The sequence below is a fragment of the Phyllostomus discolor genome, chromosome 9, assembly GCF_004126475.2.
Source record: "Phyllostomus discolor isolate MPI-MPIP mPhyDis1 chromosome 9, mPhyDis1.pri.v3, whole genome shotgun sequence".
NCBI lineage: Eukaryota > Metazoa > Chordata > Mammalia > Chiroptera > Phyllostomidae > Phyllostomus > Phyllostomus discolor.
This window is the reverse complement of record NC_040911.2, coordinates 47499756-47518470: the sequence shown is the minus strand read 5'-3', so window position 1 is coordinate 47518470 and position 18715 is coordinate 47499756. Positions and strand designations below refer to the sequence as shown.

General features: G+C 35.7%; 1 protein-coding gene across 6 annotated transcripts in view; it reads right to left on the bottom strand.

Annotated features, from left to right (window-relative positions):
• PTPRM (protein tyrosine phosphatase receptor type M) overlaps nucleotides 1-18715 on the bottom strand; it is an 801251-nt gene that overhangs the window by 263820 nt on the left and 518716 nt on the right. For 3 of the 6 annotated variants that reach the window (XM_036009302.1, XM_036009304.1, XM_036009303.1), the window contains exons 12-14: nucleotides 10238-10511; nucleotides 9222-9258; nucleotides 2742-2816 (exon numbers count right to left, since the gene is read on the bottom strand). In XM_036009302.1, the coding sequence (XP_035865195.1) occupies nucleotides 2742-2816; nucleotides 9222-9258; nucleotides 10238-10511 (386 nt within the window). The remainder of the gene's footprint in view (nucleotides 1-2741; nucleotides 2817-9221; nucleotides 9259-10237; nucleotides 10512-18715) is intronic. The other 3 variants (XM_028523956.2, XM_036009305.1, XM_028523957.2) reach the window with 1 other exon arrangement.

Genomic DNA, 18715 nt, shown 5'->3' with positions numbered 1-18715 from the left:
GGTCAGCTTACCAGGGTGCTTACTTTTGTTTGGCATTAGACAAGAAAGGGAGGTCCCATCTATAGCAAGGAGAACCTAACTAGCAGGCACAGCATTGTGAGACAAAGAAACTACAGAGGATTCACTATCTTATCAAAGTTTCCTAGTTAAATAAGTATAGCCCCAAATAGCATTTGTCAGAACGTGATGTCAGCACAATTTAAAAAATAAACAAAAAAATTGCCAAAGGCACTTCTGAATATCTCATGGACCTCTTGCTTGCTTCGGGAAGGGACACAACTGTTCGATAGGTTATAGGTGTCAATACTCAGACCTGTCCCACTGACCATTTTTAAGCTGCTTGACACAATGAGAAAGGTTTTGAAATATATCCTTTTCCCCCATTAGCTGCATAACTGTTGTCTTTTCTTAATTGCTAAATGACAAGCATTATAAAAATTTTTCATTCATATGAGCATGTGTATGTGTAGGTTTTGATGTTTACAGACACAAATATGCTTGATGGTAAGAGTCTGGGCAACCACAAAGTGAAATTCTTTATCAGAGTTAGAAGACCTATACCAGGCACACAGAAGGTGCTCAATAAATGTCAAATCAGTGATTGAATGAATGAATTCTCAAGCTTGCAGTATGACTCATAAATAAATCTATTAAAAAAGGCAGTGTTACTGCTATCAAAGTTGATGGCTGATGCAAATGGAAAATGCAAAAGAAATATTACTTGAGTTTGAATTTATCTGGGTAAGATTAACCACCATTAAAACCAGCAGTAAATACCGAGAAAAGAACAAAAGTAGTTTTTCCTTGGTTTTTGAGGCTTTTTCTGACACTTGATCATTTTAAGTCCTAATAAGCCAAAGTAAATGATGGAGCTCATCTGCAACCTTTAAAGGAATGATAGCCATCTACTTCAGCTGTATGTCCTTTATAGACTAGTTCCAAAATCACAACACACACTGAATCTGAAAGCCTTATGCAGGAGGCTAATTTACGAGGCATCTTCCTGATCATGCAAGTTTTAGAGAGCAAGCTATATTCAGAAGTTTCACTTACTTCATGTTTTATAAACAGCACGCTTAATTTGAAGGTAACAGATTAGAGGTAAGGCCTGAGAAAGGGGCGATTTAACCATATTTCCCACAAATACTCATTTTATGATAGTGAGGGCGATCCATTTTTTAATGATTGCCTGGCAAAACTGGTGCTAGCTCAGACATATATGGGCTCAGACTTGCTGAAGGGTCACAGATTATCTTCAAGGTCGACACCTAACTCTACACAGTGCCAGGGGCCAGTCCTGAAATATAAAGGTTTTAAAGGGGAGGATTTATGTAAGAAAGACACTGTCCCTTAAGTACCTCTGTTGGGAAAAACATGTCAGAAGTTCCGGATAAGAAAGGACCTGTAACAAGCAGAACTTTAATCAGTAAAAGAAATATGCTTAAAACAAACTTGAAAGCTAGGGAATCAAAACTGTTAATAATACGTTTATAGCTTGTAGGCCTGAAACAGAGCTCTGAAAATATGTAGAGAATTCCAGCAGAGAAAGAAGTGGAATTAGCCTACATTTCTTTACCTTATAAAGATTAGTCTATAATTTTTCTGAGTCTCAGTTGCATTACTTTCCAAAATAAGCTCATGGAACAACCTAAACACTTATGAAATTTTGCTGTGAGTTACGCTTTATTTTTTCCGCCAAAATGTTGGAAAAAGGGTATGTTCCTTAACTTCATACATACAAAACAACTGGAGTAGAAGTTTTATGGAAAGCAGTTCTGTGTTTATTCCCTAGCTTTAATCATGCTTATACTACATGCAACAAAACTATGACATCAACGATCCTTTGGAAACCTGAATTTCCGTCATGCCCTTGTAATTATGTTAGAAATCTTGACAATGGCTTGCTTTTGTTGCAGGACAAAAGTTTGTCTTCTGGAGTTTTCTGACCACTCACCTTCAATCTGGAGTAATTTACTGGACTCTTTTCCTAGATGAGTTTATACAGACGGCCTTTAAGGGGAGTATGGACAAGCTACTTTCTCTTGGTATAAAGAAGCACACAACTCAACTCCATGACTCTAAGACATTTGGATTTTTAAAAACTTCCCTAAATTATTCAGTGCATTTGACTTGCAGATGTGCCACTGCTTCATATAAATACTTTGCTTTGAAACAAGGATCTAAAAGGAATGCAATCAGCCCTGCTCCAGTTGTATGTACACGAAAAGCTATTAGAACAGCATCCCCCCAAACAGTGTTCAGTGGTTTCAATTTATAACGTTGGCAGACAAGCTCGTGTATTGCTAACTGTCCGCAAACTAGATCCTACAAGGTGAAAAATAAACCTCTCTCATCCTCAAATCACAACACCTTTTTAGCTTAATTTGGATTACTGTGAATCCATCTTTATGGATTTTGTTGGAAATTCTGTTTGATGTCATTGCCATGGCAAATCCAGCAAATTTCATTTCTATATAACATTAGGCTAGAAAAGAGCACACCAACAGACAAACACACAATGGAAACATGCAGTGGAGTTGTGCTTATGCATGGGTATAAATGTGCACAGAGAAGAGGCCAAGCACATCACTTCATTTAATGTGGGCACAGGTCTGTACCAAGAATCTGAAACATTTTAAACAAGTCTTAAGCAAAGGAGGAAATGTAGAGGGAAAAGGAAAAGCTGAGAAAAAATGAACAGGAAATGGGCAAGATGACTCATCTATACTTGAACATCTGACCTGTCAGTTGGTCGTCGCCTGCGGCAGGGGCGATGCGAATGTAAGGTGTTGTAAGCTGAGTCACGATTATCGCAGCTATGGCAAAGGAAGATTCCCAGGTCAGCATGCATGAGGGAAGAAAAAGCCAGACTGAAGCTAGGCTAGCAAGGAGAATCTCGGTCAGTATATCACATTGTCTCAACTTTGTTCCAACAACAACAAAAAGAGAAGGAAAAAAAAAAACCCATAGCAAGGTGTTGAATTTTCTGAATTCTTTTTCCTTAAACAAGCTTTAGTCAGGCAGTTAGATATCTAACTATGACACAGTTGTAAGCTTTAGCTGAGATTCTGGCTGGATCAACTGAAGAAAAAAGTGAAAACAAACACATTAGTCCTAGATAAGGCTCTAGACTGAACAATGTTTCCAGTAGCTATTGAGTATGATGTATAAAGATTCACTGCTAATTCTGATGATCAAAACTATAGGCTTTTAAAATTTATTCGGTTAGTTCAAATTCTGCTGCTCAAGTCACAATATTTTCTCTTCTTGCTAAAATTGTCTTTGTGCAGAACATTATCTTTTTTCACTAAAAATTTTTTATGTAGAGAAACCTCTCTGATAACTAAGTTTCATGTAGAACATTTCTATTAGGAACCTCATTTTGTCACATTAAGGGAATGAAAAAATGCATCTCAAAGCATTGGTGAGAAAAATAAAAACTAACCACTGCCTTTGCTACAGTTGTCATGGTTAACATGTGGCGACAGACATAATTTAGATTCCTGAAGTGGACCAGGAGGGCTTCTGGTTTGCTTGTAGAGCTCAGTGGTTGTGTTTAAATGGTTAACATTTATGACACACAGATATTTAAAAAAAATAGAAAATTAAAACATCAGTTCTAACATGATACAGCTGGGAAATGATGCAAAGAAAAATACTGAAAAATTAAGGACAGGCTTACATGAAAGATTACTAATTTACATGGAACAGCCTGGGTGCTATTAGAAATGTGGCAGCGAGTAAGGAAAATAGATCATCTACCATCTGCAGACAATTAAACCCAAAACTGCTGCTGCATAATATTTTGAAATATCCCCCTGTACCGTTCAAATAGTGCTGCTCCTTGTAACTAGACAACTGCAACAACTGTGTTTAAAAGTGGTATAATTGTCTTTCCCACATTATTAATGAAAACTTCCTAGTCTTGCTAAGTGAGATGAATAAGCTAACAGTTGGGTCAGAAAACAGAGAACTCCCAGAGTATTACAAAGATAATTTTCTTGATATGATATGGTATGCAATTTTGCATGCTGATATAATAAATTGTGAACAGTAAAATGCTATTTCTCAGACTCATTACAAAGTTGGTACCAATTTCAAGTTTATACATGCATACAATGTTTGCTTGGTCATAGACTATTCAGCCAACATTCCTGTATGTTTTTTGTTTTAGGAAAATTGTATCTATCCTACTTTTAAAAACATTATATTGTCTTACACAAAACAGAGCAACTATACAATACTGAAAAATGTAAAACAATATGAACAAAATGTTACTTGAAAATGGCTAAGATGGGCAGACGTGTATTCACAACTAAAAGGAAGGCTAACTGAAATCTGAGGCTCAAAACTCCCATGAATAAAAGCACATTACAGATATCAGGAAGGGTTTCCATATGATGTTTATATTTTGCATTGTAAGGTGTTCAATTGTGATTACTATTTGTAGTTACAAGGAAAAAACGTGATTATGTTACAGATTACTTAAAAATAGCAGTCAGGTAGTCTATTGCCTGCTTTTGCAAATAAAGTTTTATTGGAACAGTTGTGCTTGTTTGTTTATACAGTGTCAATGGCTACTGCCACACAGCAATGGCAGAGCTGAGTAGTCGTGAAAGAGACCATCTGGCTCACAAAGTCTAAAATATTTACAATGTTTACAATGTACCTTTTACATAAAAATTATTTGCTGTCCTCTGCCTTAAAATATCAGTAGAAATGCATTAAGGAGAAAATCACTAAATTTGGTAAAATAAAGTCAAAAATTCCAATCCTATGCTTTATCAACTTCAGGTCTCCCTTAGGAACAAAAGTATGCGTGGAAGAGTAATAAATGCATTCCGTGTACCAGACTTCCCAGGTGCCACCTGAGTTGCATGGAGTGGGATCTTCCAGAATTGATGAACTAGTATTTGTTCAACTAAGTTTTACATGTAGTGTTCTTTTAAAAATGAATTTGGGTCAAATACATTTGGGCAATATGTAGGGCTGAAAAAGTTAAAAAAGGTCTTTTTTTTAATTTTTTTTTTTTACTTAGGAGCTTCCCAGGGGCCCTAATGCACTATGACATACATTACAAAGACTATTTCAGATCAAGAAAAGAAAATATTGTCGCTATAAAATGCTGAATGACAAATCTATATCATAGTTGTTTCCATTTCTAAATCCATAGCTCAATGATGGCAGAGTAGCATATGTGAGTGGTCTCACTATATAATTTGTTTTGTCCTGCATTGAACATGAAAAACTAAAAGGAATCCTTAGTTAGTTTTATGTCAAGACATTCTTTTCAGTTGTTTTGTCAGAGTACTTTCATTCTATAGCATTGTATCCTAGAAAGGATGTTATTTTTTAAAAAAACAAAATGGTAAACAGAAAAGAAGTTAGAGAAATTTCTCATAGAGCATGGTGATTAAAGAAAGAAACACTAAAATTTCTGAATATAGTTAGAAACTGTATCAGAGCAATGGGAATCCTTCAAAGTTTCCTGAAGATCTTCCAGTAAAGCATATGCACGTTCCAGTACAAATGTAAGTTAAATAAAATACTAAATGTAAAAATGGTGAAATTTTGTACAGAAAATTCACCTTAAATATGCTGTTAGAATAATTAATTGTTTTTTTGTTTAAGGTTTATGGTCTAACTACTATAACCCATTCAAAATGAATTTAGTTCACTTTGAACTAAAAATATAGTTTTTGTTTTGATTTCTACAATGATATGAGCCAAATTTTAGCAAGGAAAGGAACAGATTATATGATTCTAATCCCCATACAGTAAAAACAAGTAAACAAACAAAAACCAAAAAAGTCCTGAAAATCTTTATGGCCTAAAACCTCCAAATTTAAAAGGTGATATATTTATGTATCTGTACTTGGAAATTTTATAGAACACACTGTGACTAACATTAATTTTTAAAGTAAATGTATAATAAGAAAATTCCCAAATGGCTATATTGTCAAGGAGAAACACAGCTGGCATCATGGTACAGAAAATATTATGATTAGTAATATGAAAAGTAAACATTTTAAACTGATTGTTATATTATTTAGAATGAATATATCTCATTTAATAAACAACATGGATTTTTAAGTGGACCCTGTCAGTTTAGAACTGATCAACAACAAAGTACTCCAAAACTAGCATAAAAAGCATTTCAACCCTACCAGTTACCATAAGGTAGCCCTGTCAGAGTTAAAGAAAACACATGTACTAATTGCCAAGACACAGTCGGACCAAATGTCTTGAAAAGAATCCAACTATAAAAATGTGAATGTGATTAAAAATAAAAAAAAAAATAGGAGAATTTAAGAATAGCTAGAAGTTACTCTTTACTCTACTGTAGAGATAACAAAGAACCCTATGATTGGGAGGGTGACAGCCGAACATCATGTCTGTGGCTATTGAATGGTGTCTTCATCTTTTACCTCAGGAGACAGAATTCTGTCCTGAGCTTGCCTACGTAAACAATAAAAATACTGCAACATACATCTATGAGGAAACTAGGTATATAAAGTAAGGAGGACACATAAAAATACAGGTGATCCCCCACACTAACGATATGAAATGACATACCTTAGTTTTTTTCCTGTGCCTATTTTTATGAGGCTTTATATTTGAGATGACTAGTGTCAAAATATACCCTTGGAATACAATTAAATAAGCAAAACATTAAATTTATAAATAATATGAAATATATCTTTAAGAGACATACTTGGAATTACAAATTACTTCCTCATGAAAAAAATACCCACCTCCAAACATTTTATATAAAGATACTTGTCCACAGTTGTTTCATGAGAACATTGAAATCTTTATAAATTCAAAACACTGCTTAGGAAAATGGTTCAGTATCTGGAAATTCAATTAAGCCACCACACTGTCAGCAATATGTGGCAAAAAAGTCAGGATGTTTGAACTCCTTTAAATTTCAGACCTCTGTACTATATGGCACCAATCAAGTTATTAGACCTGACTATTTCTCTGTTATGACTAAGTAGTCAAGACATAAACGCTTCCCCCACTGCAGAAAGAAAGCTTAGTGTGAGTGAGGAGAAGCGTCGAGATTCTAAAGGTGGTAAAACATCCAACTGTGCTGTGAAGGGCGGTCGCTGCTCCTACACATGCAGAAACTAACAAAACAAAGTAGTATGTAACAGTGTAGTTTCCTCCTGTATTAAGATTTTATGAATAGAAATTACCATGCCATGTAATGAATATTAAAATTTGTTCCCCTCTTATCCCTAAAGAGGTTATTTGGATAGAGTTTGTTGCTGTGTAAATGTTTGCAAATGACTCAGAAAATATGAGTGGGGAATAGTCAATCAGGTCATCTGATTGCTTAATCATCCTTTGGTGAATTAAAAAACAAATTACAATATTGATTAAATCTAGCTGCTGGAAGAAAATGATCCAAATCACTATCTAATTCATTCTATTGTGAAAACAGCAAACGTCAGATTTCCATATTTACTAGTGTGTTATTTATATTGTATAATTATTTGAGTATGTAAATGAACATGCTGACAGATATTTCACTGTTTTCAGAATAAACTGGGCAGTGACTTAATTCTAATGAAGAGGAAAACAGACACCTACACTGTGCAGTACTGTAACTGGAGAGAGCTTCCGCTGGGTGATAGCCATGAGTGACAAACCCCAGGGAGGAGTCTGAGCGCTGGAGGTCAAGCCTGGGCTCGCTGATTAGTAGCTGAGGGATCTTGGTAAGTCAGTCTGTCTCCTAAAATATGCATTTTCCTCATCTTAAGAATAACAATAGCAATACCTGTCTCCTTTCTCACAGTAATGTCAAAGAAATAAATGAGAACACATGTATGAAAGTGATTTTCAGCTGTGATGTTAAACATAAGGCATTATAAATTAGGCACCCGGAACTGGATTTACTTTTGAGACTTCAACAATATGCAGAATTCAATAAAGCAATCTGAGCAGGGGTGATGACCTGGAGGTCTAAGAACATCAATATCTCATTCAAGGGCCTCATAATACTGTAGTAATTAATAGTTGATAGCATATTACAGTTTACAAAACTCATCAATATCTTTAATTTCATTTATTATTAATTTATCCCTATAGATAAAAGCACTAATCAGGTATAATATATGAAGATTGTTTTAAAATCAACATAAATTGATTCTTGGAAATAAAATTATGAGCCCATGAGAACAAAATACAAATGAGGTGAGTACCTCCCACAATGCCTGGCACATAACATGAAACCAAGAAATATTTGTCAAGCAATCTGAATACAAAGTTCATGTATCTTCATAAGTAAGAATTCAATGAGAATTTTGAAAATGCAGATGGTCATCCATGATATATTCAAATCTTGTTGCCTGACAGTTAAATAATGAAAGCAAGGTATTTTTATTCAACAGATCCCATCAAGAGACTATTGCCTCTGACCTGATCAAATCTAGTGCCACACACCCCATGATGCCTTTTTACCATCATCGCATCTAAATTAAATCACGCAGAACTTGCTCAGTGTGCACACATGGTTACTCCCGTGTTTGAAGGAGGGTATTTAACTACAAGTGTTAATTTATAATGCCTTGTTTCAGTGCAGTATTTTACACTTCTGAAGCCTTTTTCTCACACACTTCCACACGTGAGGATTGGAATCACACTGCAAGGCTGACAGGATGACATGACAGCTCAGCACGTACAGCGCACTTTCTTGTTTAGGGGCCACTGTGTGGAGAGCCAAAGGTGGTTTGCCCAGCCATTTCTACAGCTCACTCTTGAGCACATATTTTCAGGATTTGAACCAGGCCTGGGAAACAGGTTCCACAACAACATCACCTGATTACTGGGTTCAGAGACACATACACTGTCAGTTAAAAAACAAAACAAAACATGTGGACCATAGAACTACTTTGTATGTGAACACTCACTAGATCCAGTAGTGCTGTGTGGTGCTATGGTTTAAAAAATCTGTACTGAGATCACATAAAGTTTTATTTTAAAAGAATTTTTAAAAAGATAACCATTGAAAACTGCTTGGAACAGAGCAATATGACTTATTTTTAAAAATATGTCAGTGTTAATGTTAACTGCTATTAGCTGCCATTAGATCCTGAGGCGCATACATGCACACACATACACACTCACATCAACAAAGTTAATATTTCAAGAAGTTTAAAATACCCTCTAAAGTCTTAAAGGACAAATTAGAACATCCCACAGTTTCAACCTACCTTTTGTGGCCACTCGAACACAGTCTATTTTGGTTTCCTGTGTCAAATAAAGAGGGGGAAAATCACTATTCATGTTTTATTTAAAACAAAAGTATCTGCAGTTCTGTTTAAATACTGATAAGGGAAGGTCGCATTGCTCCAAATGTGGCATTAATCACAGGACGGCTACTCCTTGAACTAAGCTCAGATGCACCTTCTGGCTCCCGTACCAGTGGTGGTGGGCATTTCTGGAACAGATTAGGAGTGAGGAGCTAAACAGAGAATGTGCCTGCACAGGTAGCAAGTAAGGGTCGGTAGAAGGAGGCCAGGGGCCACTAGGCAGACACATTTTGTCCCAGATTTCCTCCCTTTTCACTGGGAAAAGTCAAGTTACTAATGACACCCAGACCCACGCCATGAAGGAGGCAAACCACTGCTGTACCCAGAAAACCTGCCCTTCTAAGGATATGATGTTATCTTAGAGTTCTGGTTGGTCTGAACAGAAGAGGGAAAAAAATTTAGGAATGACTCAATAGTTTTTATTTTGTTACTATCTCGTCTCTTTAAAGCTGTTTTCTCTTTGAAAAAAAAAAAAAGACAGCTAATTTAGCCACAGTTATAGGAAGCATAAACTCTGTGGAAACAAAGAAATGGGACAGAATATGCTGAAAAGACAGATGTTGTGAATCTCGCAATATTTTAAATGAGCTGAATGTATGTGTTGTTGCTATACTGTTTTCCTGTAAAACGGTAAGCTAAGCAGAATAACTAGCCAACTTTTGGTAACAATTAAAAACTGAAAATAAAAACCATCATATTAACAATATATTCTTTCTACCAAAACAAATGTGAATATATTCGTTTCTTTCCATAAATTCCTCTAGGTGTATATAATTTTAAAAAGAGAAAAAAATACCACACTGTTTCAAGTACAAAACACACAAAAGCATGACTGTTTCTTACTACTTTCTTATTTAATCTATATTCCCATTAATAACTCTAAATAGCCTAAGTACATAGCCATCTATAAGACTTACCCCATTGGCTCTACTAGCAGCTTGAAAGTAAATTCTGTAGCTTTTATGAGGGAGAAGGGGAGAGTTCCAGTATCCACTGTATGTCTTGTTATCACCGATAGTAAAAGGCTGAGCAGCTTGCAGGCTGTTTGCTGGGAATTCGGCAGCAAAGTAGTACTGTGAGTTCAGGATGGAAGCATTCTGGAAATGTATTGGCACTGGGTAGCACTTCAAGATTTCTGTTGTCTTTTTTGTTCTTCGAGGACTTTCTTCCTCAACAACTATTTGGTAGACACTAGAAAAAAAGAATTACCAGTGATATTTTATGATAACTGAGCTGATACCCTTTGCCTCTAATTGCATGGACACAAAGGATATCCAAAACAAAGAATACACTGGATTAGTCAATAATAAGTGCTTAGTGACTCATGCGACACTTGCTCAATGAGAAAGGAACCTGTCACAGATCTCTCTCATCCCCCAAAAAACATTTTTTTGAGGAAATAATATTCACATAATTACAAAAGTTTTATATAACAATCTCTGCTGTTTATGGGAGCAAGACACTAAAATAATATTTTTCTCAAATGAAATTAAAGATGAATTTGTAGACAACAGTTTACCTAATAAATAAAATTATACTAATTATAAGTTTATTTTTAAAAGGCAATGTATTATTTTCTTCTATGACATTTGTATGAATGTATATAAAGCTTTAACCAGTCACAAAATACAATGAGTAATGATTCATGTTAACTAAGATTTGACTTCAATTTTTTTGATAAAATAGATTTTATTTTATTTTTTATTATTGTTTATGCTGTTACAGTTGTCCCATTTTTTTTTCTCCCTTTGCCCCCTTCCACCCAGTCCTCCTCTCTTCCATCTTCAATCCCCACACCATTGTCAATGTCCATGGGTCATTCTTACATGTACTTTGACTATTGTTCTCTTCATCCTCTTTCAAACAGTTCTCAATTCCCTCCTTCCCTCTTACCACTGTCAGTCTGTTCCATGATTCTATGCCTCTGGATTGATTTTGCACATTTTTTGTTTTGTTGATTAAGTTCCACTTATAGGTGAGATCATATGGTATTTTTCTTTCACCAACTGCCTTATTTCACTTAGCATAATAGTCTCCAGTTTCATCCATGCTGTTGCAAAAGGTAGGAATTCTTTCTTTTTCCTGCCATGTAGTACTCCATAACTATAGCAGAGAGAAGGAAGGAGCTTATACCCTTTTGTGACAGCATGGATGGAACTGGAGACCATTATGCTAAGTAAAATAAGCTAGATGGTGAGGGACAAATACCATAAGATCTCACCTTTAACTGGAACATAATCAACAGAAGAAAAAAGCAAACAAATATAACCAGAGTCATTGAAATTAAGAACAATCTAACAATAGCCAGAAGGAAGGAGGAGGGGACAGTGGGGAGAAGGGTTTTCAGGAACTACTATAAAGGATACATGGGCAAAACCAAGGGGGAGGGTGGAAACAAGGGAGGGAGGTGGGTTTGGAGGGGGGAGGGGGAAGGGGGGGAGAAAATACAAACAACTGTAATTGAACAACAATAAAATAATTTCAATTTAGAATAATTTAGAATTCCATTGTATAAATGTATCACAGTTTTTTGACCCACTCATTTGCTGATGGGCACTTAAGTTGCTTCCAGCACTTGGCTATAGTAAATTGTGCTGCTATGAACATTGGGGTGCATTGGTTCTTTTGGATTGGCGTTTCAGGGTTCTTAGGGTATAATTCCAGCAATGGAATTGCTGGGTCAAAAGGCAAATCCATTTTTAGTTTTCTGAGGAAATTCCATACTGTTTTCCATAGTGGTTGTACTAGTTTGCAATCCCACCAACAGTGCACTAGGGTCCCCTTTTCTCCACATCCTCTCCAACACTTGTTTCTTGATTTTTTATGATGGTCATTCTGACTGGTGTGAGGTGGTATCTCATTGTAGTTTAATTTGCATCTCTCTGATGGCTAGTGATGCTGAGCATCTTTTCATATGTCTCTGGGCCCTCTGTATGTCCTCCTTGGAGAAGTGTCTGTTTAAGTCTTTTGCCCATTTTTTAATTGGGTTTTTTGTCTTCCTGGAGTGAAGTCATGTCATATATTTTGGAGATCAAACCCTTGTCTGAGGTATCATTGGAAAATATGTTTTCCCAAGTAGTTGGTTCTCTTTTCATTTTAATGCTGTTTTCTTTAGCCATGCAGAAGCTTTTTGATTTGATGAGGTCCCATTTGTTTATTCTTTCCTAAAGGAAAAGATATGTCCCTTGCTTTACAGGACATATCCATGAAGATGTTGCTGTGTGGAATGTCTGAGATTTTCCTGCCAATATTTTCCTCTAGGACTTTTATGGTGTTACAACTTATATTTAAGTCTTTTATCCACCTTGAATTTATTTTTTTGTATGGCGCAAGTTGGTGATAGTTTCATTTTCTTGTATGTAGCTGTCCATATCTCCCAACACCATTTGTTGAAGAGGCTATTTTTACTCCATTTTATGCTTCTTCCCCCTCTGTCAAATATTAATTGACTATAGAGACTTGGGTTTATTTGTGGGCTCTCTGTTCTGTTCCATTGGTCTGTCTGTATGTTTTTATGCCAGTACCAGGCTGTTTTGATTACAGTGGTCTTGTAATATAATTTGATATTGGGTAATGTGATCCCTCCTGTTTTGTTCTTGTTTCTTAAAATTGCTGCAGCTATTGGGCGTCGCCATATAAATTTCTGAAATGTTTGTTCTATATCTGTGAAATATGTCATGAGTACTTTAATAGCGATTGCATTGAATCTATAAATTGCTTTGGGTAGTATGGACATTTTGATGATGTTAATTCTTCCAATCCATGAACATGGTACATGCATCCATTGGTTTGTGTCTTCCTTGATTTCTTTATTCAGCTTTGTATAGTTTTCTGAGTACAGGCCTCTTACTTCCTTGGTTAGGTTTATTCCTAGGTACTGTCTTTTTCTTGTTGCTATATCAAATGGGATTTTTTTTCCTGATTCTTGTTTCTGATGTTTCATTGTTGGTGTACAAAAAAGCCTTTGATTTCTGGGTACTTACTTTGTATCCAGCTGTTTTGCCAAGTTCATTTATTAGATTGAGTAGTTTTTTGGTGGAGTCTATAGGATTTTCTATGTACACTATCATGTCATCTGCAAACAACGACAGTTTTGTTTCCTCCTTTCAATTTGGATGCCTTTTATTTCTTTTTCTTGTCCGATTGCTGTGCTTTGCCCATTATTTAATTGGACTGTTTGTCTTCCTGGTGTTGTTTGAGTTCTTTATATATTTTGGAGATCAAACCCTTGTCCCATCTATCATTTGCAAATATGTTTTGCCATACAATTGGTTATCTTTTCATTTTGATAATGTTTTCTTTAGCTATGCAGAAGCTTTTTAATTTGATGTATTCCCATTTGTTTACTTCTTTCCTTTATTTTCCTTGTCTTAGGAGATATATCTCTAATAATATTGCTATGTGGGATATTTGAAATTTTAGTGCCTATGTTTTCTGCTAAGACTTTTATAGTATTATGACTTATATTTAAGTCTTTTATCCACTTTGAGTTTCTTCTGGTGTATGGTATAAGTGGATGTTTTAGTTTCATTTTTTTTGCATGTGCCAATGCAGTTCTACCAACACCATTTATTGAAAAGGCTATTTTTACTCCATTGTATGCTCATTCCCCTTTTGTTAAATATTAATTGACCTTAGAGACATGGGTTTATTTCTGGGCTCTCTATTCTGTCCCATTGATCTATGAGTCTGTTTTTATGCCAGTATCAAAGTGTTTTGATTACAGTGGCCCCATAGTATAGTTTGATATCATGAATTCGTTCTTCTTTCTCAAGATTGCTGAAGATATTTGGGGTCTTTTTTGGTTTCATATAAATTTTTTGCAGTATTTGTTTTAGATATGTGATATCTACCATTAGTATTTTAATAGGAATTACATTTAATTTGTATATTGCTTTGGGTAATATGGACATTTTATTGATATTAATTCTCCCAATACATGAACATGGTGTATTTGATATTTTCTTATACTCCTTTCCACTTCACCATATTCAAGCAGTGGAAAGAGATAGCATAAGAAAAGCAGAGAAACAAGGTTGGAATTTTGTTCAAAAGCCAAGGCCTTGAAGTTATTAAAAATTTCTAGGAGTAAACTGGAACAATTCTAATTAAATTACATATGAAGGTAAGACTGGAAAATGATCATCCTTCAAAGATGCTGCAGGGAATGATGTCCCTATAGAGTGGATCTCCCACCTTCCCTCCCCGCTCCCCCAATGTCTTTGAATTCTGAAGTAACCTGAGGAGAGTAAAAGGAACCTTAAAGGGACAGACTTTTTTTTTTTATTAAGATATATGCATTTGCTAGTGTGGTGACTATTTGTGTAGTTTTGTTAAAAAAAATAGTTTCTAATATTGAGAAAAACTAAACCTTGATGACAGCTTTCAAAAACTGAATCCAGATTAGATTGAAAGTCCTGGCAAGGAAATGTATCTTTTTCTTACCATGTCAAAAAAGCACTGTTTCTCCTCTGAACAGTGCTGTAATTCTAGAGTTGCTCAGTATTGGATATTATGTCTGCCAGCCTGGGGAAGGCCTGGAGAAGTCCCTCTTAGGGCTTCCATCCATGTGTACTCTGTATTTGCACTCAGTGAAATCAGCTATTTCTAAAACTACAACCACTTAGCGCATTAGTGTAATGTAATCCAGCTGCTGTTCAGTTTGTATTGATAATTCTGTCTAAACAAAAATCAATTGTTGTAGAACACTGAAATGACTGCACAGCAGACAGGTAGTCCAGCAGGTTTACAGTGTAATGATAAAGAGAGCTCTGAACAGTGACATAAACTTAAAAAAAAAAAGAAATACAACCTTACTTCCTAACACCAGAGATTTATGGTTATGTAAAAGGCTCTACCAAATCTGGTAGAGTTCTTAGTGTATGATAGAGCCAACGTGAAAGGAACATGATGGAGTAACATGGACGTTGATTTCTAGCTCCCTTCTTCCTGACTTCTTACAGTGACAGTCAGATGTAGCTATTTTAAAATATATCTGCATTATTCTTTGAAATTTCTCCCCTTAAAAATGAGGTTGGCCTACCTTAATAACTACATTCAGCCAACAAAATGTAATGGAGGCACAATGTGTAAATCTCAAGGGTTTGGTCACAGAAGGCCATGCATCTTCAACCTGGTTCCCCAGGGAAGCTAGCTAGGGGAAAAAAAGCCTGAACCAGCCATGCTAGAGAGCCCACATGCAGACATTCTTCTTGGTAGTCCTGAATAGCTCCCAGCCAACAGCCAACATCACTGACCAGGCATGCACAGGTGCCATCTTGGAAGGCTACACAGCTGAGTCTTCAGGTGATGGCAGCCATTGAAGATGCCAGGCAGAAACTTCCCAGCCAATCCTTTGCTGGCCCACAAAATCATGACAAAATAGAAAGGTTGTTTTAAGCTGCTAAATTTTGGATATGCAGTAAATATTAACAAAAGTATTGGGTCATAGAAGAGCATGAATACAGGGTCATGGTCAAAGCAAAAGACCATAGTACCACCACAGATGAGAGTTGACCCATGAAGACTTTTAATCAGTATGCCAGTGAACACAAACAACACTGAAGAAGTGTGACTTTTCTCTTGAAATGCCTTTAATTGGGGTGGGAGGCAGTGGGCGTGCACATCAATCTAGGCTCTAATCCTAATCCTTCAAAAAACAGAGGTTCTAAATTAATTTCTTTATTTTTTCCTTTGAAATGAGAGAATTAGGTAGATCTCTTTAGTGCATTTTATATTTTTATTCATAGTTTTATTTAGCATGTAAGAACTACTATCACAAAAGAGATACAGCAAAGGAATAAACTGCCTTGCAAAGGGATTCTCCATTAAATGAAATAATTTTTAACATTAGCTTCCTCCTATCAGTCAGCTTTTTAAATTTATTTGCTATATGACATGATTTATGAAATTTCACTTTAAAAACAACTTTTAGAAAATCCGTAAACTAGACAAAGTGGAAATGCATGGGAAAAATTGCAGGAATTACTATATATAGGAAAGCTAGGCCAGGTGCACATGCAGGTTTTATTTTTCCATTTTCCTGATGAGAAAACTGAGGTTCAGAGGTGATATGCTCATTCTATCTGGGGGACAAAGTTAATTAAGCAGCAGATGGCATCTCGACCATTAGCAAGACAGTACTATCATCACACGTTAAAAATTCCTGGTTAAGACATTCACGTGAAATGTCTGCACCATAGGCATCTTTACTTGCTAATGCAAACACAACCAACACATGAACAGGTCTCCATCTACTTCCCCATAATCAATTTATTTTGAGTATTGTATAAAGATTCTTTCTCATTTATTGCATCACAAGAGCTACAGGTGGTAATTATATCTTTGACTTAAATTCTTTCTCCCATCTGTATTCATGTGCCATTAATGGTTTCCAGGTAGGAAACTCCTGGATTCTGCTGTGACATTAGCAACCGGCTAGTGTCCTCTCCAGCTCCTGATCCCTCCCAGAAGCCTCCTTACCAGTGGCATGGAGGACCCTGACCACCCACTTCTCAACCTGAAGGAGCTCCCTCTTGATTCTAACTCTGCTAGATAAAAGGTTAGAACAGCCGCTTCTGGACTGTCCAACTACCAAGATCTTGGATTCGCTTACTAAAAACATCTTTTCCTTTACTACTTCACCTTGGCCTGGACTCTAGCTTGTTATTTAAATGCTGTCTCCCCAACACACCAAAATCTTTTGTCACTCTCAGCAGAAGACCTTACCTCTTAAAAAAGACTGAGACCCTCTCTCGGGGGCTTACAATCTGTTACCCACTTTTGATGTACTTTTGTTCTGCTCCAAACTCACAAAAATATGTATTCTGTAAAGAGGAGGGCTATGATTTAGTCATTTCTTACGTCATGACACTTAGGATGAAGTGGCCATGAAGTACATATTTTTGAAAGCATAATATAATCCAGAAGTAATTTCTATTCTCTACATATTATATGTAGTAGTGGGGAGGAAATATACTAGTATTCACAAGTATATTTTGCTTTACTAAAATTTAACACTAAGTTTATTTCATATTCATTTCCTGAATACCTCATAACTAACAGAGGAAGAAATTACCATGAAAAAAGTTTTTGTGGTAAGAGGATGCTGGCATAGTTGTAAATTTACCCTAGATAACCTACAATTAGATAATGAACTTTGAGACCAATAAAAGCTGTGTATCTGCATTCTCCACTCTCTTTGCTCACCTCCATCTCTTACTTTCCATCCTGATTTCCCTGGCTTCACTGTTATGTGTGTCGTGTTGTGTGTCCATTTACTAATTTATTACCTAAATATTTTTTGCATACCTGTTATGTGCCAGGCACTGTCCTACTTTAACTAGAGCAATATGATATTTGACATTCTCTAATGAGAGAAAATTTTGTTTTGTAATTTAAATACCATTTGACTATGGATGAAAAATTAATTTTTCTAAACACCAGTTTCATGAGGATTAGATGAATATTTGAGAATCAAATGATCCTGCAGTGGGCCTCCATTTTAGCCAGCTGATATGTTATACTATATACTCTATTCCAGATACATTACTTTTTAAATGGCCACCATCTACTCATCTTCAGATATATTAAAGGAAAATCTAAGCTGACTAGAGCAATTTCAAACTCAAAATGTCTTTTCATCTTTGCTCCACGAGACAAATTAGATTTGCAAGCATCCAGACCTCAAATCTATTTGCTCTTTAATAATTTAAGCACTGAAAGGTCAAGCAGTTCTTTTCTATTCCCCTTTATCAAAGTCCAAGGTGCTAATGAAAAATAGCTAAATTCTACCTGCTGACCAATTGCCATACACTGCTGTCTTCTCAATGGAAATTAACACATTATTGGCACCTAGGTCAATGGTACCTTACCAGAACTATGACAGACATGTTTTTCATTTGTTCAAATAACATCATTTCACTAATGAATTTCATATTATCTTCCCAACCACAACTGTCATCTCGAAAGCAGCTTTGAAAATCTCACTGTTGGAATATTTTTTCTTAAAAATGATTTTTAAAAATCCTCAAGAATGGAAAATCAAGCAGACATTTCTACATTAGTGAGCTGAATTAAAATTCTATTATACTTTTAATGTATTATTTATTCTTCCATTGTTTATTAAAGTCACACCATTCTGAGCCTCATTCCACTGTTCTGGAATTTAGAGTAACATAAAATCTTCCCAGGGCATGTGCAATAAGAAGGCACACTCCATAGTGAAGATGAATCTGCCAAAAATGTGACATCACTACATCATAACTTTCTTATGGAATGAAATTTAATTTAAAGTTTAATTTATGCCATGCTTTTCTCCAAAAATACTCTCAGGCTTTTTACATGGAAAAAAAGAAGCCTGCATTTATATAGAATAGCACATGAAGTATAACCTA